At 51.7% G+C, this 25,075-nt stretch overlaps 1 protein-coding gene across 2 annotated transcripts in view; it reads right to left on the bottom strand.

The window, feature by feature from the left end:
- Positions 1-25,075, bottom strand: part of KLHL18 (kelch like family member 18) — a 246,589-nt gene that overhangs the window by 116,721 nt on the left and 104,793 nt on the right. For both annotated transcript variants that reach the window (XM_086941123.1, XM_086941122.1), the window contains exons 4-5: positions 24,308-24,506; positions 9,595-9,755 (exon numbers count right to left, since the gene is read on the bottom strand). In XM_086941123.1, coding sequence (XP_086797249.1) covers positions 9,595-9,755; positions 24,308-24,506 — 360 coding nt within the window. The remainder of the gene's footprint in view (positions 1-9,594; positions 9,756-24,307; positions 24,507-25,075) is intronic.

The following is a 25,075-nucleotide window of genomic DNA, read 5'->3' as shown; positions in this document are numbered from 1 at the left end:
CACGTACATGGGGGTGCACTTGTGCTTTTGATGACCTACAGGAAAGGAAAATTACACAGAAAGGTTTGATCAGTCCAGGTGAAATTTTACTGCGGAAATCCCAACATCTACCAACTCCAAGAGGTTAGCTAGGTTTATGTTAAATTGCGCTGATCAGGAACCATATAGAAATATGCAATACTCAGGTTTCCAAATGTAAATTAAGCCATGGGGTGTGCAGATCTAGTTCTCACTGGTCAGGGAAATAGAACGGGATAATAATTGGGACCCACAAAGCACTAAAAAGGATCATCAATTGTGCACTCCAGGACCTCAGCCATTGTGCATGCCACCGTAGCTCATAATTCTACCATAGCATTATTAGGATTGAAGTCAGGTGGAAAAGCATTCCACTAAGTTTGCCTGTCGCCATATTCGGCACGCTGAGAGATCTGGAGTTGCCTAGATGTTAGTTCTACTGTAACCTACTGCGAGAGTGGGGAAGCACCACTGATGCAGTGGCAAGGACATCTAGGAGGGGCAGGAATACTTTGACAAGTTTTTTAAAGTAGGAGGGCCGAGAAAAGGTGGATTAAGTGCTTGCCTGCAGGTTGGACTGGCCTTTTCTGCACTATTCCTATTTAGTTCAGAGATTTGTGATCATTCATTTTTAATGTAAGCAATTAATCATCCAAGGTTCATTCATAAATATATGTAGAGGCCGTAATAGGACTGCTTTGCCGCTGACCTTACACTGACAGTTTTCAGTTCCTATTGTTTAATTTGTATGCAAGACAAAAAACAATTAAAAAAAATAAAATCTTTTTTTTTTTTAAACTTTATTGACAAATAAACGTAGAAGTTATTTTCATCAATTTCATTGTTTGCATCCGTTACATATTGTCTCAGTATGTCTGCATAGATGGTAAAATTACAGGACAGATTGGTGTACAAGATTAATTTTCATAACGTATAAGGAGGAAAGAGTTGCATAGAATTCCTTACAGAATCACATAGTACAACATTCCATACTCAGATCCAGTTCGTATTTCGCCCACCTATTAAAAACTGCAGTTAGTTTTCAGTGACTTCTACGTATGGAAAGAAAATGATTTCTACAAAAGAACTTAACTAATGTCATCACCGCCGCATAAAGTTGTGCCCTTTCATATACTGGTGTCATCCACTGCATAGAGCCCATACATTGGTTCAGAGTTTACAGTTGCCGCTCCCTCCACCCCCACACAAATCAGAGTGTCTCATATCATTCCGTCCCCCTTAATCGTCTTCCTCCTCTGACTCCAGATCTTCATCCTCCGGCAACGGGTCACATGGTTCTCCCCTATATTTATTCCATGGTGTCCATACTTTATTCCATTTACGCGGACAGGCCCGCAACACATATACTGCCCTTTCCCTCACCATGAGGAGGTCCATATTTCTAGCCCAGCCCGACACTGTCGGCAAGTCCGGAGCACCCCATTTTTGCGCTATGTCTCTTTTTGCCACTGTCATAGCTAACGTGGCCCACAACTGTTCATATTTGTTCAGGTCAGTAGGATCCCAAATGTTTAACAGACATTTGCGGGGCTCAGGCAGGAGCGATATCTCAAGGGCCTGGGAGACTGTTCGCATAATCTGTTTCCATACCTCTTGGAGTAATGGGCAGTCCCATAGTGTGTGAAGCAGGGTCCCCTCCTCCCCGCAGCCCCTGAGACAGAAGGGGTGTGGTGTCCTCTGTATCCTGTGCAAAAGTGTTCTGGTATAGTAGGTGCGGTGTAGGATCTTGAGCTGAACCAGCCTAAACCTAGCTGAGATGCCCACCTCCCTTGGTAAGGCCAACGCCTCATTCCATTCCGTGTCGTCCATGTCCTCTAGTTCCCCGGCCCATCTCTCTCGGATTTTCTGTGTGGGGTCCGGCAGGTTATTAACTAGTTTTTTGTATGTAAGGGAGGTTGCCTTCTGCTCCATAAAGTCAGTTAGCAACCTGTCCTCCAGTGGAGAGGATTCCGGGAGCACTGTCAGGAGGGATTGCGTGCAGTAGGGCGTGCCGGATTTGCACATACCTGTATGTTTCATTGGGCCCCATACCATACTGTTGCCGCAATTGTGAGAATGCGACCACTGAGCCCTTATCCCAAAGGTCTCCTACAACCGAAATTCCTATTTGGTCCCATTGCGCGAAACCCTTACTGGCTCTTAAGTTTCCTAGCGATTTCGTGTCCCACAATGGCGTCATGTTTGTAATTTTCCCCTGCCACCCGAGTCGTGACTGTGCTGCATGCCACAGGGATACCGTGTGCAACGTCGGACCGATCAGTTTCCGGGCCCGTGCACGATTGTATAGCACCGCGAGCATGCCGTCCGTCCCCAACTGTGACCAGTCCGCTTGGTATGCGGGGTCCCCCCGCGGGACGTGGATCCATTGATTTATTATCTTAAGCTGGGAGGCCCAATAATACAATTGAAGGTTAAGTAGTGCAATCCCTCCTTCGTACCAGCTTTTAACTAATTTATCGTGAGCTATACGAGCTGGGCCATTGTTCCACAGTAGAGCAGACACAAGTGCGGCGACCTGTTGGAAGTAGCGTGGGGCCACCACATGAGGAGTATTCTCCAACACATAAAGAAATCTAGGGAGAGCCATCATTTTGTATAGTGCTGCTCGTCCAAGGAGGGTTAATGGCAGGGTGGCCCAGTATTTAACGTCTGCACGGAGACGTGCCAGAGGTGGCACCAGGTTTGCGTTATAAAAGTCCGTCGCATTAGTGGTGATAACAATGCCCAGGTATTTAAATGAGCCGGATGCCAATTGTAGGGGGCAGTCATCTCGCAGTGTCGGTTCTGGGCCCCTGAGTACGAAGATTATAGATTTGGACCAGTTTAGGGTGTAGCCAGACGCCTTCCCATGCTCGTCACACAGGGTCAGCAGGGCAGGGATACCTTTGTCGGGATCGGTCATATAGATCAGCATGTCATCTGCATACAGTGACACTTTGTCTTCCCACCCGTCCTCCCACGTGAGTCCCCGAAACAGTGGCGTTGCCCTAAGCAGGATGGCCAGCGGCTCAAGCACCAGCGCAAATAGTAGGGGCGATAGCGGGCACCCTTGTCTCGTTCCGCGTCCTAATGGGAAGGGCTTCGAGATGTGACCATTCGCGACCACCTGTGCCATTGGTGACTTGTACAGTAGCCGGACCCATGCTATGTATTTCGGGCCGAAGCCCATGCGGGCCAGGACTGCAAATAAGTACTCCCACTCCACAAGATCAAACGCCATTTTGGCGTCCAGGGATAGGATGACTGCCTGTTTGGAAAGGAGATGTGCTCTCGCCAGGACCCCATGCACCCTCCGCAGATTCATCGCTGTGCTCCTATGTGGCATGAAGCCTGATTGGTCTGGGTGTATCAGGGTGTGCAAGTTTGCCGTCAGGCGGCTAGCCAGGAGTTTTGCAAGTATCTTTGCCTCCACGTTGAGCAGGGAGATAGGTCGGTACGAGGAGCATAGTGTCTGTGGCTTGTCAGGTTTAGGGATGGCCACTATGGTGGCCGTGCGCTGATCCAGAGGGAGTGCAGCCTTAACAAGACTCTCTTCATACATATCCAGCAAGGGTTTGCTTAATAGGGGGGCTGATGCTTTGTACCATTCTACGGGTATCCCATTAGGACCAAGTGCCTTGCCAGATTGCAAGGACTGTATTGCCAATTGGATTTCAGTTTCGGTTAGGTCAGTGTCCAGTTCCTGTTGCGCCTCTTGGGAAAGTGCGGGGACAGTGATTTGGTCGAGTGATGCTAACTCTTCCTGCTCCGTGACCGCCCTAATCGGTGTGTAGATTTCCTGATAGTGGCACGCTAAAGTGTGTACAATTTGTTCAGGGTGTGTCAGCAGCTGGCCCTCCTGATTGTATAGCCTCTGAATGCCTCTGTTGCTACCACCCCTTCTGTCCAACCATGCTAGCATTTTTCCGGCTTTGTCCCCCACATCATATATCCTGCTGGCAGTGCTCGCCAAGTGTCCCTTGGTCACCGTTGTGAGGTGGGCCAAGTGCTGTTGTTTGAGATGTAGCGCATGCGCGGTGTCAGGGGTGGGATCGGACACGTGGGCGACATTCGCGGTGTGGAGAGCCAATTCTAATTGAGCGAGTTCTTTTCTGGAGTCTCGCTTGTGCCCCGTGATAGTCGCTATTGCCGCGCCGCGCAGGACCGTTTTGTACGCCTCCCAAAGTGTTGAGGGTGAGGAGACCGTCCCTGCATTTTCTGTGAAGTAGTGCGATGAGGCCAGTTTAAGCTTCTTTCTGACACCCGGGATCTGCAAATAGTTGGGGTATATTGGGTAGAGCCTGGCACGTTTCTGCTCCTTGGATGTGATGTGGAGGGACACTGGGGAGTGGTCAGATATACCCCTAGGTAGGATCTCAAGTTTGTCCACTGAACCCAGCCCCACCCCCAAAAAGAAAAGGTAGTCAATGCGTGAAAGACTGTTATGTGTAGATGAGTAGTGCGTGTACTGTTTTGCCGTTGGGTTCAAGTGACGCCAAACATCCGTGAGGCCCAATGCGGACAGGAAACCAGGAAGTGTGGCGGCCCCTCGTTGCCGGTCCCGTATGGGAAAGGTGTCTAATAGCGGGTCTGTTATGGCGTTAAAGTCCCCGCCAATGATCATGTCACCCTCTGGGAGGTCAATGAGAAACTGACCCAGCGCTGGCAGCGCTGTGGAATGTAGCGCCGGGGGAATGTATACTGACACCACGTTGAGGGGCTTCCCTTCCCATTGGCCGTGTATTGCCGCAAATCGACCCTGGTCGTCCGTTTTGCGGCTGTCAACCATAAAGGAGGAGTTTTTCTTGAGGAGTATCCCAGTGCCCCTGGACCCCGTGGTGAACTCTGCATGCGTCGCCATGGCATATCCGCGCCTGTCAAGTGCTTTGCAGGTGGACCCGGCCAGGTGCGTCTCTTGCAACATCACCAAGTCTGGCCCGTGACGTTTAATGGTTTGGAGAACCAACCCCCTTTTAATTTTGTCCCCCAGGCACCTAACATTCCAGGTGAGCAATTTTAAAGGGGATACCGCTGTCAGTCGCGAGTCGCCTTCAGCGGGTGCGAGTCTATGTCGTTGGGCCATGTGGAGGTAAGACTAGTGTTTCTGAAGCGTGAAGGTGGAGTATAGCGCTTGTGTGAAGACCTGTGATAGAAAACCAGGAGTGTACGGCTTGCAGTGGGACCATGATCCATATCGAAGCGGTGATGACTGAGAACAATATCAACCATAACAATACAACTTTCCCCCCCCCCCCCCCCACCCGCCCCCTCCCTGCTCCCCTGCACCACGGACGAAAACCCGCCCGCATCCCCAACTTGGCAGAGTGCTTAATCCCGTCCCCGTCCATCTTACTTGCTCGTGGGGTTGGTGATACCCCTACAGGCACCGGCCGATGCCCGCCCTACTCGGCTCCATCAGCATCAAGGTCCCAAGTGTTCATAAACATGTTGTCCCCTATGCAGATCACTCTGATTAGCCCCTAACCGGTTGTCCAGAGTCAAGTGGGTCTCTTTCAAGATCCGAATCCAATGCAGTCGCACCCTCTTCGTTCGTGGGAGTACCTGATGGGTGTGCCGACTGTCCCCCGTTGCGATGGTGCTGTCGGTCTCTGTGCTGGCGCTGTGGCTGTCCCACCTGCCTCCATCCATCAAGCCATTCTCCAGCCACCTCCGGCGTATCAAAGAACCACGTCTTTCCTTCGGCTACTATGCGTAATTTGGCGGGGAAAAGCATGGAGTATGGCAGGCCTCTTTTTTTACGTCCATGAAAGATTTTCTGCGCCTGGCCACCTCCGCCGTGTAGTCTGGAAAGAAGGCCAGCGTTGAGTTTTGAATTTTTACCGGCGGGGAGTTCCGTGCCGCTTGTAGGATCGCGTCTCTGTCCCTAAAATTGAAGAGCCTGGCCAGCACTGGCCGCGGGGTGGCGCCCGGTTTGGCTGCCCCACCAGGGACTCGGTGCGCCCTTTCAACAGAAAAGAAGTGAGACAGGCCTTTAGGTTTCAGCTGGGTTTTGATCAGATCCTCAACGTATAAGTCCATCGCAGCTTTACCCTCTGATTCCGGCAGGCCTAGGATGCGGACGTTGTTCCTTCTGGAGCGCCCTTCCTGATCGTCGAGCTTTTCCTGCAGCTGTTTAGTGACTCTGTCCATGCGCTCCATGGCCACCTGCAGGTCCGAGGTGTCCTCAACAAGAGACTTCGTGACTACTTCCACTTGCGAGACCCTTTCCGCCATTTTGTGAAAGTCAGCTCGAAGCAGCGTGACCTCGGAGGAGATGGAACCCACCGTCGTCCGGACTTCGTTGAGGGTCTTCATCACGTCTTCAAGGGTCACTTTCGGAGTGCCTACCGTTTCCGGAGGAGTACCAGTGGAGTGGCGGCCGCCACTCTGGGAATGTCCATTTTGGCCATATGCGAATTTGTCGAGCTTCGCCTGTGTCGTCGTGCTCCGTGTACCCTTTCCGGCCATGATGTCGCGTTGCTGTCGGAGGTATGCGTGCTCCGCGTCTGGGTACACTGTCGTCTTTTGGGTCACGCAAGGCCTGCGGGTGTCCGGCTGATAAATTCGTGTCCCACTGAGTTCAAGGGGTTCTTGTGGTCCACTTAGGGCCAGAGGTGATAGTCAGTCCGCCGCTCTTTGGAAGGCGCTTGTTGGGCCTACAGCATGGCTGTGTATGAAGGTTCCGTGCAGTGCGGCGCCACCAAGTGCGACGACGGGTATGTTCCCGAGGGGGGGCCCCCGCCTTTGTAGTGCCTCCAAACCCCTTTGTGCGCCTCTGCAGTGGCTATCGTGCTGGACCGTCCGCACCTAGAAGGCGCCTACTCCAGGCTGGTCGTGCTGCGAATAGCCCCACTCCACGCCGCCTCTGTGTCAGGATGTCGGTGCCCCCACGTGCCTGTCCGTGAAGCCGGGGTGAGTCCCAGCCCGGCGGCAGCGCAGGGAGGCGGCCGGGTCCCGGTGCAGTCCCCCTCACCTTGGTGCGCAATCGGCGTCACTGGCACTCGGATTCCCAAAGTATGGCGCAGTCCTTGGCGCAGGGAGGCTTCCGCTGTGTTTTGCTTCTTCACCTTGCGGCGCTCGCCGCTAGCTCCGGCTCCCCCGGACCCCTCGGTACACTCAGGAGCGGGCGCTGGAGGGACAGTGCGACTGTGTGGCCTCAGTGGTGAAGCGGAGCAGCTGCCGGCTGGTGTCAGGGCGCCCAGGCCGGGGAGGGTGAACTTCCGCCCGGGTCCGCTGTCTACTCTAGGTCGGTGCTGTCAGGCTGGCGCAGGCCCCGTTTCGTTGTTCCTGACAGGAGCCGTTCCCGGCGTCCGTTGTTCACCGGGGTTGAAGTAATCAACGCCGCTTGGGTTCCTGAGCCGATGCAGCCCCTTCGGGCGGGTGATGAGGCGGATGGAAGTGCGGATAGTTAGCGCGGCCGGTTTGCCTGACGGAGCTCCCGCTTCAAGCTGCCGCCATGCTCGGCAGTTGGCCACGCCCCTCAATAAAATCTTTTTTATATATAACTGAAGCAAGGTAATGTAAAGGTATAAACACTTTGATTGGCTCTTCTTGACAGCAGCTGAATGCCTGAGTAAGCTCAGGAAAAATGAGCACAGGAAGAAATGAGATGAGAGAAAGTGTTGATGGTACAATGGGTGCGAGTGATTACTAAAATAAGAAGCAAAAAAACAAATGAAGAAAATGTATCAGCTTAAGTGCCGGATCAACAGAAAATAAGACGGTGGGTGATGGAAAAAAATGAGAGCGCAGACTTACCCTATATTAAAAGGCAACATCGTAACAAGCATTGGCAAAACCAATAGGTCATACCTATGCAAAAGCTATTGGCTTTGCCAAAGTGTTTCAGACATTTTGTACACCAGCATGGCTTACGTTAATGGTTCAGAGGAGAGTGGAAAGGAGTGTTGTAGACTGGAATAGCGAGGAGTAGAGTGTTATAAAGTGGAGGGGCAGAGAGTATCGTGTATTGGAGTGGCATAGTGTGGAGTTGCGCAGAGTGGCTTACACTGGAGTGGCAAACAGTAGAGTAGACTGGTGTAGAATGCATTAGGGTAGTGTGTTGCAGAGTATAGTGGCATCGAGTGCAGTGGCATGGATTCCAGCGGCATACAATGTAGCTTTGTACAAAGCAGTGGCGTAGACTAGAGTGATGCATAGTAGAATGGGATGGTGCAGAGCGGAATAGTGCAGTGGTGTGGAGTAATCATGGTGTGGTATTAAAATGCCATTACAGACAACCCAGTTTCAATTGAAATGACCATTACATTTGCAAAAACATTCAGTTTTGCAAATAAAACTATACAGTGCACAGATGAAAATGTGTGGAAATTGCACCACCTTGTGTAATTAATTGTTTTGATCATATTAAAGTATTTGTTTTCAACACACTACAGAAATATCAGAAAATGTGCCTCTAACTCTGGTCTATTCTGAAATACTTCGTTCCTGTCCACAGTGCCCAGCAATATTGTCACATGAATCTACTCATTTTAAAGTCAGAGAAAGAAATGTAAACAATCGCCCTTGGAAGACAGCGCCTGACATTTGACTTTGGTCTTTGAATGCACAGCAAATGTGACGAGATGAGAACAAGATTTACAGAAAGAGAGCAAACAGAAGGATACTGTAAATACCGTTTTGGCAAGGGAAGGTACAACATGAAGATGGACAGACTAAAACAAATCAAGCCTGCAAATGGAAATTAAAAAAACGGGAGTTCCAAACCACAAAGCCAATAGTAAGCAATGGGCAGGATGCCCTCCTAGGTCAAATTTCTGAATGTACCCAAGATGTCTTTAGCAAATCAGACATAACAAATAGCAGAAAGAAAATCCAAATAAAATACCTCCTTTGAGTACGGCACGGTGGAGGCCCAATCAAGTAGGCAGATATCAAAAGGCACAAAGCCTAGAAGGATATCAGAAGAGGTACTCGTGAATGAGTATAGAACAGGCAAGGAAAACGGGGCAGTCCCAGACTGTGGAACAATAGATGAGATATGCTCAGGTAAGAGAAATGCTAGATTAACCCTTGCCTAGAATTACTTTATCATGGATATGTGCAGCACATTTAAGCCACGTTAACTAAAACCACCCACAATTTGTTCAAAACAGAGAGGAGCTTTGAGGTCTTCATTTTCAGACATTTTGAACTTTTCGACTGGATTTGTGTTAAGTATGGTCATGAAGTATTAAATAAACAACTTTTTACATGCACAAGTAGGCTTTGTCTGGCTCTAGAAGCTCAGACTTAACGGATGGCACATGATCTTGCTAATACATACTAAACTGATTTCCTAATTCAGTAATAACAATAGTGCTGATTGTAATGTGTTCTTTTGCAGCATTTTATAAAGACTTCTGAGGTTTCTTAAGTGCTGTAAATAACTTTTAGCCAGTGTAACTCTGCTTAACTTACAGGCCTGCAAAGATGGAAGTCTGTGTCACCCTCACTGATATTTAGACTTGCAGATCTTAGCACACGCCTCTAACACCGTGAGCCATCTTGCAAAAACCTTGTGCCTTGGGCTTTCAGTATGTATGCTTCGCAAAGTGTTTCACTGCAAGTACTCACCGGCATTTGTGGCAGTAGCGGACGAGGTCATCCTGCTGCACACGGTCTGTAAGGAACTGCGGTCGACAAAGAGGCAGGCGGATTTTAGAAAGCAGCTCAGGCAGATAGGCTTCCCTCTGCTCTCGGTCAGACTTCACCCATGCAAGTGCTGCTTCAAAAACCTAGTGGGAGTAAATGAAAGATGGACAAGCAAATTAGCTCCTCTGATGCTTAACGAGCAGCTCAGGAATAAATCTCGAGGAAATGTATATCAAAAAAGGATTTCAAATTAAGGCTTCTACGATAGTTTCCATTTCCAGTTGTATATATTATTTGCATGAACGAATCAAAGACGCATATAAAATTAATAGGAGCCTATTGGATTCTTGCATGTAATCTTTCAATGCATTTACACATTAAAGTTCCGCAAGTACTGAAAAAGAATCAAAACAAAAGCAAACAAACACAAAGTGCATGATGTATGATGTACCACCATCAGCCCATTCACCAATTATTGAATGCCATTAGAAAACATAGTAGAAATTAGAAATCACCATAGCTCACCAAGAAGCAAAGATAAGACAGGAATCCTGAAACCTTAGTTACTCATATAAGGTATGAGTTACATTTATTATCGAACAAACTTCTCTTAGAACGGGAAAGAATAAACAAAGGTCTTTCAGCTTTCACTTATGCCCCACAAACATTCCCATTAAAGGACCACCAAGACGTGCCCAGGCTGTACTTCAAAGCACACAGGAATTACTTTTTTTACCCAAATCTAATCCCACAAGTGCCTGGACTAATGGTGATGGCTAAAAGGGCACCCTGATCTGCCATACTGTATGGGATGCTGGAAAGGCAATGACACCAGTAAGGACATGTAAGGAAGAGCAATGTAAACATTATTAGATGAAAAAGCTTCCACTTTGTAACAAGCGACTGAAAAAACATGGCAACTGCTAAAGTAGATTAAACTCATTATTCATTCGGCCATCATAAAATCGAGGTTACATCTTGAACAGCACCTCTAACGAGCAACGATAAAGATAATCTCCAATAGACACTGCTCCAGCTCACTGAATGTTGCAGTTTTAGGCAGAATATGATCTTTTGGTTACATTTTCAACAGTAAGGAGTCTTCAGGAACGACATGCGCCTTTTCACTCAACCCTCATTTTTTGTTCCACATCCTCTTTATGCATTTCAGTATCTCTGTATGCGTAGTGTTCTTGATTATTCAAGTTCCTGTACCGCTCAGTCACTTGGGATCCACACACATGAAACATTGCATTTAACAGTAGCAATAATAATACCAGAAATTAGAAAACAAAATAACACAACTCAAAGGGTCATCAGGAAGATGGAGCTATTACTGAAGCAAATCTAGTCATCAGAAAAGAGGAGGAAAAGATCCAATGATAGGAGCCCAAGGAAGAACAAAAAGAGTTGGCATAATGCGATCATACTTTGAGGATGATAAGAGTCTGACCGTAGCACAGAATGGGCTTTCCATGGACTGACTGATGACAGAGGCAGGCACGGTAGGAGTGTATACGAAAGTCTAGGGGGCCCATTAGGCTGTCGGGCGGATTGCCTCCGCCAGGGTAGCGGTGGCCACCGCCACCCTGGCGGAGGCAATCCGCCCGACATCCTTCCCTGCATTCCCCCCCGCCATATTACGATGGCGGAGGGGACTGCAGCGGTGAGAAAGACCGCCCGCCTGTTTTCCGCCCCGGTCGCATAGCGGCCGGGGCGGAAAAGGGAGAACATGGTGGCGGTGTCTATCAGACACCGCCAGCCATATTACAATAGGCATTTGTCAATGCCTTTCCGTGGCGGCAATGCCGCCACGGAAAGGCATGCGGTGTTCACTCGGGGGGGCCCATGTGGGCCCCCAGAGTGACGGGCAAAGGGGGGTGGCACACGGGGGTACCTGTGGTATCCCCCTGCATTTGCATAATCGCAGCGGCAGGCACCGCGCGGTGCCTGCCGCCTCGGTTATGCAAATGCGTGCATTTGCTTTGAACATTGTGGCGGGCGGTGCAGTGAGCACCGCCCGCCACAATATTAACTTGAGGAATGCGCCCTGGCGGGCGCATCCTAATGCCGTTGTCGGGACCCCTGCCCTTTAGGCGGGCGGTCCCGATCTCCGTTAGGGTGGCGGGCGGACTGTTACCGCCCGCCATCCTAATGGACCCCTAGGTGTGATATAATAAAAGGATACATCGCAGCCTTTAGTTGGTCAGCTGTTAACAACAGCTTTACTTATTTTTTTTAACTATTTTTTTTAAGAGCAGGAAGATGACCGTTTGCCACTCTGATGACTTATTGATGTATCCTTTCTAAGTGTGAACGTGCACTTTTTTAAAACACTCATCACAGAAATCATAAAATAAACTTGGAAGATGGACAATTGCACTGATGAATGCACCATAGCCTTTTGGAACAGGAAATAGAGTGCATGAACATGTCCCCCTACTTGACATATGGGGCAAAAACTCAAAGGGGACACTGTTCCTATAGCAGGGTGCAAAAAGTCACCCACGCTCAAGGGTGCAAAAAATCACCCATGCATAGAAAGGAAATAAGGTGAACAAGATAAAGGGAGAAAGACATCCTAGGTGAACAAGCATTAGAAATGCAATAGGTCTCGCAGCATTAGAGTTAGTGCTTTTAGAATTGTTTATGGGTTTTTTTTGTAAATCTTTAGCATGAGGTTGAGGGTGAGTGAGGGTGAGGGGTTGAGGGTGAGTGAGGGTGAGGGAGGGTGAGGGGTTGAGGTTGAGGGGTTGAGGGTGAGTGGGGGTGAAGGTGAGTGAGGGTGAGTGAGGGTGGGTGAGTGTGAGTGAGGGTGAGGGTGGGTGAGTGTGAGTGAGGGTGAGTGTGGGTGAGTGTGGGTGAGGGATTGAGGGTGAGGGGTTGAGGGTGAGGGGTTGAGGGTGAGGGGTTGAGGGTGGGTGAGGGGTTGAGAGTGAGTGAGGGTGAGGGTGAGTGAGGGTGAGGGTTTGAGGGTGAGTGGGGGTGAGTGGGGGTGAGTGAGGGTGAGTGAGGGTGAGTGAGGGTGAGTGAGGGTGAGTGAGGGTGAGGGGTTGAGGGTGAGTGAGGGTGAGGGGTTGAGGGTGAGTGAGGATGAGGGGTTGAGGGTGGGTGAGGGTGAGTGAGGGTGAGTGAGGGTGAGTGTGAGTGAGGGTGAGTGAAGGTGGGTGAGGGGTTGAGGGTGATTGAGGGTGAGGCGTTGAGGGTGAGTGAGGGTGAGGGGTTGAGGGGGGGTTGAGGGTGAGTGAAGGTGAGGGTGAGGGTGAGTGAGGGTGAGGGGTTGAGGGTGAGTGAGGGTGAGGGTGAGTGAGGGTGAGGGGTTGAGGGTGAGTGAGGGTGAGGGGTTGAGGGGGTGAGGAGTTGAGGGTGAGTGAGGGTGAGGGGTTGAGGGTGAGTGAGGGTGAGTGAGGGTGAGTGAGGGTGAGTGAGAGTGAGGGTGAGTGAGAGTGAGGGTGAGTGAGGGGTTGAGGGTTAGGGGTTGAGGGTGAGTGAGGGTGAGGGGTTGAGGGTGAGGGTGGGTGAGGGTGAGTGAGGGTGAGTGAGGGTGAGTGAGGGTGAGGGGTTGAGGGTGAGTGAGGGTGAGTGAGGGTGAGGGTGAGTGAGGGTGAGGGGTTGAGGGTGAGTGAGGGTGAGGGTGAGTGAGGGTGAGTGAGGGTGAGGGTGAGTGAGGGTGAGGGGTTGAGGGTGAGTGAGGGTGAGGGGTTGAGGGTGAGTGAGGGTGAGGGGTTGAGGGTGAGTGAGGGTGAGTGAGGGTGAGTGAGGGTGAGTGAGGGGTTGAGGGTGAGTGAGGGTGAGTGAGGGTGAGGGTGAGTGAGGGTGAGGGGTTGAGGGTGAGGGGTTGAGGGTGAGTGAGGGTGTTTTGTGTAACATTCGTTCATTGCTTACAGCAGTGAGGTAAACTGCAACCACTAAATTCAGCACACTTATCGCCTTATTATGGAACGGGTCTTTCTTTTAGAATGTTATTGTGCCCACCACGCTGCGTTATGGATTGCCATTCTGCCACGTGTACAGCACCGCAGCACTTTAGGCTTCTGGGCGCCCTGTCTAGAATGCTTTACTTGCCTATTCGCCTCCCTTATCCGATTGCTCACCAAGGCACTAGAGAAAATGGCTGGCTGCCAAAAAACGGAAAGGCACGATTCGTGCACACATGGTGTCGGCACACTGCCTCCGGCTCCTTGTGCACCCGCCGTGCCCGGTTCACGCACCCTTTCACAACAGCATTAAGTCATTTCTGAGAATCTTAGGTGTACAAGTCAACGCCTTGACAGCACGCCCTGTTTCCTCACATTGACCTGGTATTCCAGAGAAGACACAACTCGGTACCATTTCATTAGGTAATAACAATAGCGCTTAGACACGCCAGAAGAGCTGTGTAAGGCACTGTATGAAAACAGTACTTTGGAGTGTGTACCTGCCTGTAGGCTTTACCCTGCCAAGCTAATGACAGGTTGGAAACGACAGCCTGCTTGCAGGGCCTGTGCCTGCAGTTTGCCCTGGGTTCAGGACGTTTCCACAAGGCCCTGCGTGGATTCGGTGCTCTGCCACTCGTCTCCAGGAGTGTGAACCCGAATGGAGAAGCGTAGGGAGGCAGTTACTTGCTTACATGGCTCAGATCTGTGTCTTAGGACTATCAAATTCTGCAGAGGGGGCACGCAGCCAGAAAAAGATGTCCGCCCAGGGTCACGGCAGGCTGCCCAAGGGCGGTGCTGCTGGGACTGCTTTCTCCTGGTTACCCAGGCTACTCTTAAAGTGCTTGAAACATCACGGCCCCACGCTCTAGTCTAGTGCGACCCAGTGACCCCATCCAGCGCGGTGTTAGTGGAAACGGGGTATTTTGCATAACCCTCCGGGGGCGGGGGCACTACAGTGCTTTGTTAGTGGGGTGAAGAGCACTTGCCATAGGTTTCTACTTAGTTCAGAGTACTAAGGGCTTTTTCGCATTGCACACCAGCGGCGCTACAAACACGTCAGTACCCCTTCGATTTCCGGTATGGCCCCTGTGGAGAAAAGAGACACCCGGGACCTCTCTGCCTGCCACTCTAACTGATGAGCCTGGCACCGCAGACGCAACTGTAACTGAATGACACGCGCTCTGATCAGTGATTAATGGAGGCCTGTTATCGACTTGCCAAGGATGAAAGCTGACCCCATCCAGCGCGGTGTTAGTGGAAACGGGGTATTTTGCATAACCCTCCGGGGGCGGGGGCACTACAGTGCTTTGTTAGTGGGGTGAAGAGCACTTGCCATAGATTTCTACTTAGTTCAGAGTACTAAGGGCTTTTTCGCATTGCACACCAGCGGCGCTACAAACACGTCAGTACCCCTTCGATTTCCGGTATGGCCCCTGTGGAGAAAAGAGACACCCGGGACCTCTCTGCCTGCCACTCTAACTGATGAGCCTGGCACCGCAGACGCAACTGTAACTGAATGACACGCGCTCTGATCAGTGATTAATGGAGGCCTGTTATCGACTTGCCAAGGATGAAAGCTGACCCCATCCAGCGCGGTGTTAGTGGAAACGGGGTATTTTGCATAACCCTCCGGGGGCGGGGGCACTACAGTGCTTTGTTAGTGGGGTGAAGAGCACTTGCCATAGGTTTCTACTTAGTTCAGAGTACTAAGGGCTTTTTCGCATTGCACACCAGCGGCGCTACAAACACGTCAGTACCCCTTCGATTTCCGGTATGGCCCCTGTGGAGAAAAGAGACACCCGGGACCTCTCTGCCTGCCACTCTAACTGATGAGCCTGGCACCGCAGACGCAACTGTAACTGAATGACACGCGCTCTGATCAGTGATTAATGGAGGCCTGTTATCGACTTGCCAAGGATGAAAGGCTGAGTCGGAGTTACGAACCAGTTACCTCCACCCCTCCAAGTAGGGGTTTAGTCCGCTGGGCTACCTTATTTTCTCGCTATTTTCTAAAAAGACAACCGAGGCGGAGAGTTCAGGCAGGCAGGCAGGCATGGGAGGAGAGGAGGAGGGGGAGGAGAGTAGGGGAGGCACGGCCTAGCGGCCGTGCAATCAAGTAGTGAGGGGGCTGAGTTGTGGGAAGGCTGAGAGAGAGAGTAGGCGGCTGGGGGCATGTGCACGCGCATTTAAGCTCAATGCGCATGCGCATTGAGCTTAAATTTATCGTGCACTGCAAGGAATCGCCACGATTCCTTGCAGTGTGGATAAAGAGTGGATAACTCGCAATAGTCTCGCTTGCTCGATGCGCATGCGCATCGACAGGCGAGACCTAAAAAGGACCCGTTATTGAGATGGAAGACCACTTGTTGTCCTTTGATGCCCTCACACACCCCGAAGGGTGTCATGCTTCATGATTGGGCAGTTGCTCCTCGTAGGGCCAGCGATGCAATTCCCTACAGGTCCCCCGAAGGGTCTCTTTATCAGAGATCTTTTAAGGACTGCCAGATGGTGCATGCGGGGGTGAGGGTCAAAAAAGAGGGGAAAAAATTTGTGCAAAGTGATGAAAAGATTAGTAAAAGGTAAATATGCAGCGAATGTTTACCTGGTTTTACCCCTGGTGGATATACTACAAAATACAATAAAATCTGGTCCTACAGGCACACTATGCCCAGAAGTCCAGGGTCAAGGTCGAAATGTTTCGCGCCTGCGTCGCAATAAAGGTCAATGGCGCTTCTTCAAGACCAAACACAATAGAATATAAAGTGCACGTGAAAAAGCTCTTAAAAATAAGTTAAAAAACCCTCTAAATCAATCAGGGCCCTCACCCCGCACACCTGCATGCACCATCCGGCAGTCCTTAAAAGATCTCCGATAAAGAGACCCTTCAGGGGACCCGTAGGGAATTGCAGCGCTGGCCCTACTGCCCAATAATAAAGCATGACACCCTTCGGGGTGTGTGAGGGCATCAAAGGACAACAAGTTGTCTTCCATCTCACTAACGGGTCCTTTTATATTTAGGAGGTCTCTTTCTCCCTCTTTTCTCCCTTTATCTTGTTCACCTTTTTTGCATTCTATGCACGGGTGACTTTTTGCACCCTTGAGCGTGGGTGACTTTTTGCACCCTGCTATAGGAACAGAGTCCCCTTTTTGTTTGGAGGCAAATATTCAAAGCCAGTTAAGAGTACCTAAGCATTACTCCACATATTCATGAAAGTCTTTGTGAATTTGTTCCATAGAGTATGCTATAGGAGTGCTCATAACTTTAATGTGACTGGGGGTCAGAAATAATGGAATCTTACTCCACCTTGACACCATTTAAATTTATATCAAGGTCTGTCAGTACTAAAATAACTCCACTGATAATACACCATTGCTGGGTAGTCCTAAAATGGGTATTAGTTAAAGACAGGTTATTGCTTAGTGTCATTATAGGGCTCCTTCTATTTTTTTGATGCACAAAAAAACGCAACTACAATCTTCCATTTTTCACAAGACAAGAACATCACATTTATAATTTCACTTTAAGGTGCATAAATTGCCTCCTAGACAACGGCACAGTTTATACAATTCTGTGGGTAATAGTCCAAATGTTAGTAGCAGTACTGTGTGCAGAGGTTGATGGAGACAAAAATGATGACAAAGCCAATAGGTCTCACCTATGAAAGGGTTTTTGGTTTGTCAATATCCGTTAGCATGTTGTAGAACAGTGTGGCTGATGTGCAGCACAGCTACAATTTTTTTTTAAAAAGGCGCTATGATGCAAGAGGGTTTTTTAAAAAACTTATTACGCAGTAAGCGCTGGCCCCATCATAGTTTTTTTCCGCCTGTGGCAGGGGTGGGGGCGGGAAACACAGGCAATGGGACGGTGTGGGAGAGAAGTAGCAAAACAGACCAGGGTGGGCGGAATGGGAAGATGCAAAAGACCAGGGTGGGTGGGAGGGGAAGAAGCCACACAGACCAGGGTGGGCGGGAGGGGAAGAAGCCACAGAGACCAGGGGGGGGCGAGAGGGGAGGAAGCCACACAGACATTGAAGAAGCCACACAGACATTGGTGGGCTGGAGGGACGATGCGACACAGGCCAGGGCGGGCGGGAGAGAAGAGGCAGCACAGACAAGGGCGGGCGGGAGGGAAGAGGCAGCACAGACAAGGATGGGCGGGAGGGAAGAGGCAGCACAGACAAGGGTGGGCGGGAGCGAAGAGGCAGCACAGACAAGGGTGGGCGGGAGGGAAGAGGCAGCACAGACAAGGGTGGGCGGGAGGGAAGTGGCAGCACAGACAAGGGCGGGCGGGAGGGAAGAGGCAGCACAGACCAGGGCGGGCGGGAGGGAAGAGGCAGCACAGACAAGGGCGGGCGGGAGGGAAGAGGCAGCACAGACAAGGGCGGGCGGGAGGGAAGAGGCAGCACAGACAAGAGGGAAGAAGCTAAACAGACAAGGGTGGACGGGAGGGAAGCAGCACCACAGACAAGTGTGGGCAGGAGGGAAGCAGCACCACAGACAAGTGTGGGCAGGAGGGAAGTAGAAACACAGACAAGGGTGGGCGGGAGAGAAGTAGCAACACAGACAAGGGTGGGCGGGAGAGAAGTAGCAACACAGACAAGGGTGGGCGGGAAGGAAGAGGCAGCTAAGACAAGGGTGGGCGGGAGGGAAGAGGAAGCACAGACAAGGGTGGGCGGGAGGGAAGAGGCAGCACAGACAAGGGTGGGCGGGAGGGAAGAGGCAGCACAGACAAGGGTGAGCGGGAGGGAAGAGGCAGCACAGACAAGGGTGGGTGGGAAGGCAGAGGCAGCACAGACAAGGGTGGGCGGGAGGGCAGAGGCAGCACAGACAAGGGTGGGCGGGAGGGCAGAGGCAGCACAGACAATCAGAGGTTGCACAGACAAGGGTGGGCGGGAGGGCAGAGGCAGCACAGACAAGGGTGGGCGGGAGGGCAGAGGCAGCACAGACAAGGGTGGGCGGGAGGGCAGAGGCAGCACAGACAAGGGTGGGCGGGAGGGCAGAGGCAGCACAGACAAGGGTGGGCGGGAGGGCAGAGGCAGCACAGACAAGGGTGGGCGGGAGGGCAGAGGCAGCTCAGACAAGGGTGGGCAGGAGGGCAGAGGCAGCTCAGACAAGGGTGGGCGGGAGGGCAGAGGCAGCTCAGACAAGGTTGGGCGGGAGGGCAGAGGCAGCTCAGACAAGGGTGGGCGGGAGGGCAGAGGCAGCTCAGACAAGGGTGGGCGGGAGGGCAGAGGCAGCTCAGACAAGGGTGGGCGGGAGGGCAGAGGCAGCTCAGACAAGGGTGGGCGGGAGGGCAGAGGCAGCACAGACAAGGGTGGGCGGGAGGGCAGAGGCAGCACAGACAAGGGTGGGCGGGAGGGCAGAGGCAGCACAGACAAGGGTGGGCGGGAGGGCAGAGGCAGCACAGACAAGAGGGAAGAAGCAACAGATAAGGGTGGGCGGGAGAGAAGAAGCAACACAGACAAGGGTGGGGGGGGGGAGTAGCAACACAGACAAGGGTGGGCGGGAGAGGAAGAAGCCACAAAGACCAGGGTGGGCTGGAGGGGAAGAAGCTGCACATATATTGAAGAAGCTGCACATACATTGAAGAAGCCACACAGACATGGGTGGGCTGGAGGGTAGAGGCAGCACAGGCAAGGGTGGGCAGAAGAGAAGAGGCAGCACAGACCAGGGTGGGCGGGAGGGAAGAGGCAGCACAGACCAGGGTGGGCGGGAGGGAAGAGGCAGCACAGACCAGGGTGGGCAGGAGGGAAGAGGCAGCACAGACCAGGGTGGGCAGGAGGGAAGAGGCAGCACAGACAGGAGGGAAGAAGCTACACAGACAAGGGTGGGCGGGAGGGAAGCAGCACCACAGACAAGTGTGGGCGGGAGGGAAGCAGCAACACAGACAAGTGTGGGCGGGAGGGAAGCAGCAACACAGACAAGGGTGGGCGGGAGAGAAGTAGCAACACAGACAAGGGTGGGCGGGAGAGAAGTAGCAACACAGACAAGGGTGGGCGGGAGAGAAGTAGCAACACAGACAAGGGTGGGCGGGAGAGAAGTAGCAACACAGACAAGGGTGAGCGGGAAGGAAGAGGCAGCACAGACAAGGGTGGGCGGGAGGGAAGAGGCAGCACAGACAAGGGTGGGCGGGAGGGAAGAGGCAGCACAGACAAGGGTGGGCGGGAGGGAAGAGGCAGCACAGACAAGGGTGGGCGGGAGGGAAGAGGCAGCACAGACAAGGGTGGGCGGGAGGGAAGAGGCAGCACAGACAAGGGTGGGCGGGAGGGAAGAGGCAGCACAGACAAGGGTGGGCGGGAGGGAAGAGGCAGCACAGACAAGGGTGGGCTGGAGGGAAGAGGCAGCACAGACAAGGGTGGGCGGGAGGGAAGAGGCAGCACAGACAAGGGTTGTTGGGAGGGCAGAGGCAGCACAGACAAGGGTTGTTGGGAGGGCAGAGGCAGCACAGACAAGGGTGGGCGGGAGGGCAGAGGCAGCACAGACAAGGGTGGGCGGGAGGGCAGAGGCAGCACAGACAAGGGTGGGCGGGAGGGCAGAGGCAGCACAGACAAGGGTGGGCGGGAGGGCAGAGGCAGCACAGACAAGGGTGGGCGGGAGGGCAGAGGCAGCTCAGACAAGGGTGGGCGGGAGGGCAGAGGCAGCTCAGACAAGGGTGGGCGGGAGGGCAGAGGCAGCTCAGACAAGGGTGGGCGGGAGGGCAGAGGCAGCTCAGACAAGGGTGGGCGGGAGGGCAGAGGCAGCTCAGACAAGGGTGGGCGGGAGGGCAGAGGCAGCACAGACAAGGGTGGGCGGGAGGGCAGAGGCAGCACAGACAAGGGTGGGCGGGAGGGCAGAGGCAGCACAGACAAGGGTGGGCGGGAGGGCAGAGGCAGCACAGACAAGGGTGGGCGGGAGGGCAGAGGCAGCACAGACAAGGGTGGGCGGGAGGGCAGAGGCAGCACAGACAAGAGGGAAGAAGCAACAGATAAGGGTGGGCGGGAGAGAAGAAGCAACACAGACAAGGGTGGGGGGGAGGGAAGTAGCAACACAGACAAGGGTGGGCGGGAGAGGAAGAAGCCACAAAGACCAGGGTGGGCTGGAGGGGAAGAAGCTGCACATATATTGAAGAAGCTGCACATACATTGAAGAAGCCACACAGACATGGGTGGGCTGGAGGGTAGAGGCAGCACAGGCAAGGGTGGGCAGAAGAGAAGAGGCAGCACAGACCAGGGTGGGCGGGAGGGAAGAGGCAGCACAGACCAGGGTGGGCAGGAGGGAAGAGGCAGCACAGACAAGAGGGAAGAAGCTACACAGACAAGGGTGGGCGGGAGGGAAGCAGCACCACAGACAAGTGTGGGCGGGAGGGAAGCAGCAACACAGACAAGTGTGGGCGGGAGGGAAGCAGCAACACAGACAAGTGTGGGCGGGAGGGAAGCAGCAACACAGACAAGGGTGGGCGGGAGAGAAGTAGCAACACAGACAAGAATGGGCGGGAGAGAAGTAGCAACACAGACAAGGGTGGGCGGGAGAGAAGTAGCAACACAGACAAGGGTGGGCGGGAGAGAAGTAGCAACACAGACAAGGGTGAGCGGGAAGGAAGAGGCAGCACAGACAAGGGTGGGCGGGAGGGAAGAGGCAGCACAGACAAGGGTGGGCGGGAGGGAAGAGGCAGCACAGACAAGGGTGGGCGGGAGGGAAGAGGCAGCACAGACAAGGGTGGGCGGGAGGGAAGAGGCAGCACAGACAAGGGTGGGCGGGAGGGAAGAGGCAGCACAGACAAGGGTTGTTGGGAGGGCAGAGGCAGCACAGACAAGGGTTGTTGGGAGGGCAGAGGCAGCACAGACAAGGGTTGTTGGGAGGGCAGAGGCAGCACAGACAAGGGTTGTTGGGAGGGCAGAGGCAGCACAGACAAGGGTTGTTGGGAGGGCAGAGGCAGCACAGACAAGGGTGGGCGGGAGGGCAGAGACAGCACAGACAAGGGTGGGCGGGAGGGCAGAGACAGCACAGACAAGGGTGGGCGGGAGGGCATAGGCAGCACAGACAAGGGTGGGCGGGAGGGCATAGGCAGCACAGACAAGGGTGGGCGGGAGGGCATAGGCAGCACAGACAAGGGTGGGCGGGAGGGCATAGGCAGCACAGACAAGGGTGGGCGGGAGGGCATAGGCAGCACAGACAAGGGTGGGCGGGAGGGCATAGGCAGCACAGACAAGGGTGGGCGGGAGGGCATAGGCAGCACAGACAAGGGTGGGCGGGAGGGCATAGGCAGCACAGACAAGGGTGGGCGGGAGGGCAGAGGCAGCACAGACAAGGGTGGGCGGGAGGGCAGAGGCAGCACAGACAAGGGTGGGCGGGAGGGCAGAGGCAGCACAGACAAGGGTGGGCGGGAGGGCAGAGGCAGCACAGACAAGGGTGGGCGGGAGGGCAGAGGCAGCACAGACAAGGGTGGGCGGGAGGGCAGAGGCAGCACAGACAAGGGTGGGCGGGAGGGCAGAGGCAGCACAGACAAGGGAGGGCAGAGGCAGCACAGACAAGGGTGGGCGGGTGGGCAGAGGCAGCACAGACAAGGGTGGGCGGGTGGGCAGAGGCAGCACAGACAAGGGTGGGCGGGTGGGCAGAGGCAGCACAGACAAGGGTGGGCGGGTGGGCAGAGGCAGCACAGACAAGGGTGGGCGGGAGGGCAGAGGCAGCACAGACAAGGGTGGGCGGGAGGGCAGAGGCAGCACAGACAAGGGTGGGCGGGAGGGCAAAGGCAGCTCAGACAAGGGTGGGCGGGAGGGCAGAGGCAGCACAGACAAGGGTGGGCGGGAGGGCAGAGGCAGCACAGACAAGGGTGGGCGGGAGGGCAGAGGCAGCACAGACAAGGGTGGGCGGGAGGGCAGAGGCAGCACAGACAAGGGTGGGCGGGAGGGCAGAGGCAGCACAGACAAGAGGGAAGTAGAAACACAGACAAGGGTGGGCGGGAGAGAAGTAGCAACACAGACAAGGGTGGGGGGGAAGGAAGTAGCAACACATACAAGGGTCGGCGGGAGGGGAAATGCAACATGGACAATAAGTAGTAACACAATGGAAAGAAAAAAAAAGCAGCAAGATGACATTAGACGAAAAAAAGAAAATATAGCACCTCATTCACAGCGGTGGAAGGACCCTAGCAATCTGTACGTCCACCATGTTCCATAGAAAAGAAGGATTACTGAGGCCAGCACACACTGCCCAATTAGGAGGCATAATACCCTTGTTGTATAAAATATGTCTTGCAGGCACATGCGCTGCCACAGGTGAGGCCTAAAGATGAAAACTATTCTCCTGCATTGGTGCTAAGCCCCTTAACTTCAATTGGTTTGGCTGCCTCACAAATTCACACATGTCCATGTGTCGATCATGGGCTCCCACAATGGCTCAGACTCATTCTACTAAAAGGCCTGCAGAAACCTGGATGTATGTAGAGAGGCTCACACTGAAAACGTTGGCGGCAACATCAAAAAACGTTTTATTGTGGTGCCTTATGCTGCAGGTGTCAGTGTACTGGAGCAATTATGATCACTGGACAAATATCTTGTTAATTCTAATGCAAACATAATTTCATAACTTTTCAACACAATATATGTATGTTTCAGAGCTCCAAAGTAACAATCTTGTTTTCCATCTTGAATTTACGATGGTTTGTGCGATACATTTCACTTCTAGGTCAGTTTTTATCTTTTTCATAAATTTGCTGGTCAGGCAGTTTCAACCACAAAACAGCATTAAAGGCACGTTTTATGAAAGCGCCATATGGTATCGGTATGTCAACTGCCTTAAACAACATAAGCACCTTAATAATCTTGTGCATCAGAAATTGATAAGCACCAACCCATGGGAGACAGAAAACACTGTCTGGAATGCGAAATTGGATAGCAAAGCTCCATTTGAAACACAGCTAAGGAAGTTAATATATTAATAGAAGACAACAAATGTATCCCAATTTAATAGGAGGCATCCAAATATTTGCAAATGTCGCTATTTTTCAGTGGGTGCAAACTTTTTCACAGTAGTCATCTTGAATTCTTAGCCTTTCATCCTTGACATGCTGCCCTTGGATACTTTTGATAGGACATCCTGAGAAAGGTAAGGCATCTGGCTGACACCCAACAGTTGGTACCTGGGAGCACAGTTACTGAAGGTCATGAAATGTGTAAAAATAGGTATTTCAAACCTTCAAGTCTTATAAGTTCATTTTCTTAACACAGATACATTAAAACTATTCAAGCGACCTGCTGTGCTTCACATAAACTAGATCTATACTTTTTGTAATTGCCACAGATCATAAATATTCATTTAGTATAATAATCAGTGGATCTAAAGTTGAGGAATATAAAATGTAAATGATAGATTTACTAATCTGAATAGTACTCAATGTATTTGGAATTTTAGCCAAGTTCACTGTGGCCACCCTAATTCATAGCAATGTTGTTATACTGCTGGCAAAGGAGATAAAACTTAAAGGGAGAGCGAGTGCAAGCCTGAAAGAAGACAGCGAAAATGTGACAGCATAAGAGGAAGCTCAGGAGAGTGTGAAAAATAGAAAAAGAAAAAGTAAGTGTGTGAGAAGGAGGGAGACTAATTACAAGCAAAAGAGAGGAGGAGATGCCATATAGCTGTAGCACAGAAGAATCTTTCTTTAAGGAAGACCAATACATTCCTTCTGATAATCTACATGGAAATAACTGCTACTGTAGAATTTGTTCTAGTCATTTAGCCTTCCATTTTACTCGTAAAAGTGACAAACATGCAGTTAATAATACAATTCCAAGTCTACATGCCTGTTCCTCAGCCTTCACATTCAGTTCATCTCTAGAAAGGAGCTCCAGCACATCTTCAAATGGCAGAGCTAAGAATTCCTCTGACATAGACACCTCCACGAAGTTCTGATGAACAAAACTGTTGGCAGAGTCGTAGAGCACAGCACACATCATGGTCTCTGCAAACTGGCGGACACCCAAGGAATTCTTGGGATGAAGCCTAGTGTGTAAGAAAATATTCCAGAGAAAGTTAGTTTTCACAGAATAAGAAAACTTTATTAAGAAGGCAATAAGGTACAATTCAACTTGGGAATTTTTGTTCAATCAATTCTTCAATATACAACGCAGTCATCATCAACATAACTTTATTTGGTCTGATAAGATCATAAAAGTACACAATAATAATACATATTCGATAACAGCAGAATACATCCACGTTATGAAGATACAAATTAATACAAAGACCAGATTAAAAATGTTGTATTCTTATGTTAAGTCCGCTTATCATTCATAGGCTATGCACAAATAAAAAAAACACATTAAGTATATTGTGAAAAAAAGATCACAACAAGTACGGATTTAAGTCGACACCAACTGACTCTACATTCCTGGCTATAAATATATTGGCAAATATGTAAACAATCCAGGCAATTCAAAAACAAGTCACATTAACTTGCATTACGTACATAGTAGGGTACCCAGCAGAACACAGGACAGTCATACAAAATTTCGTAACAGCAATAAAGTGCATAATTAAAGACAGGTCAGGCCTGCCCAAGACCCGTATCA

The sequence above is a fragment of the Lissotriton vulgaris genome, chromosome 10 (assembly GCF_964263255.1).
Source record: "Lissotriton vulgaris chromosome 10, aLisVul1.2, whole genome shotgun sequence".
Classification (NCBI taxonomy): Eukaryota; Metazoa; Chordata; class Amphibia; order Caudata; family Salamandridae; genus Lissotriton; species Lissotriton vulgaris.
This window is presented reverse-complemented; position numbering and strand designations above follow the sequence as displayed.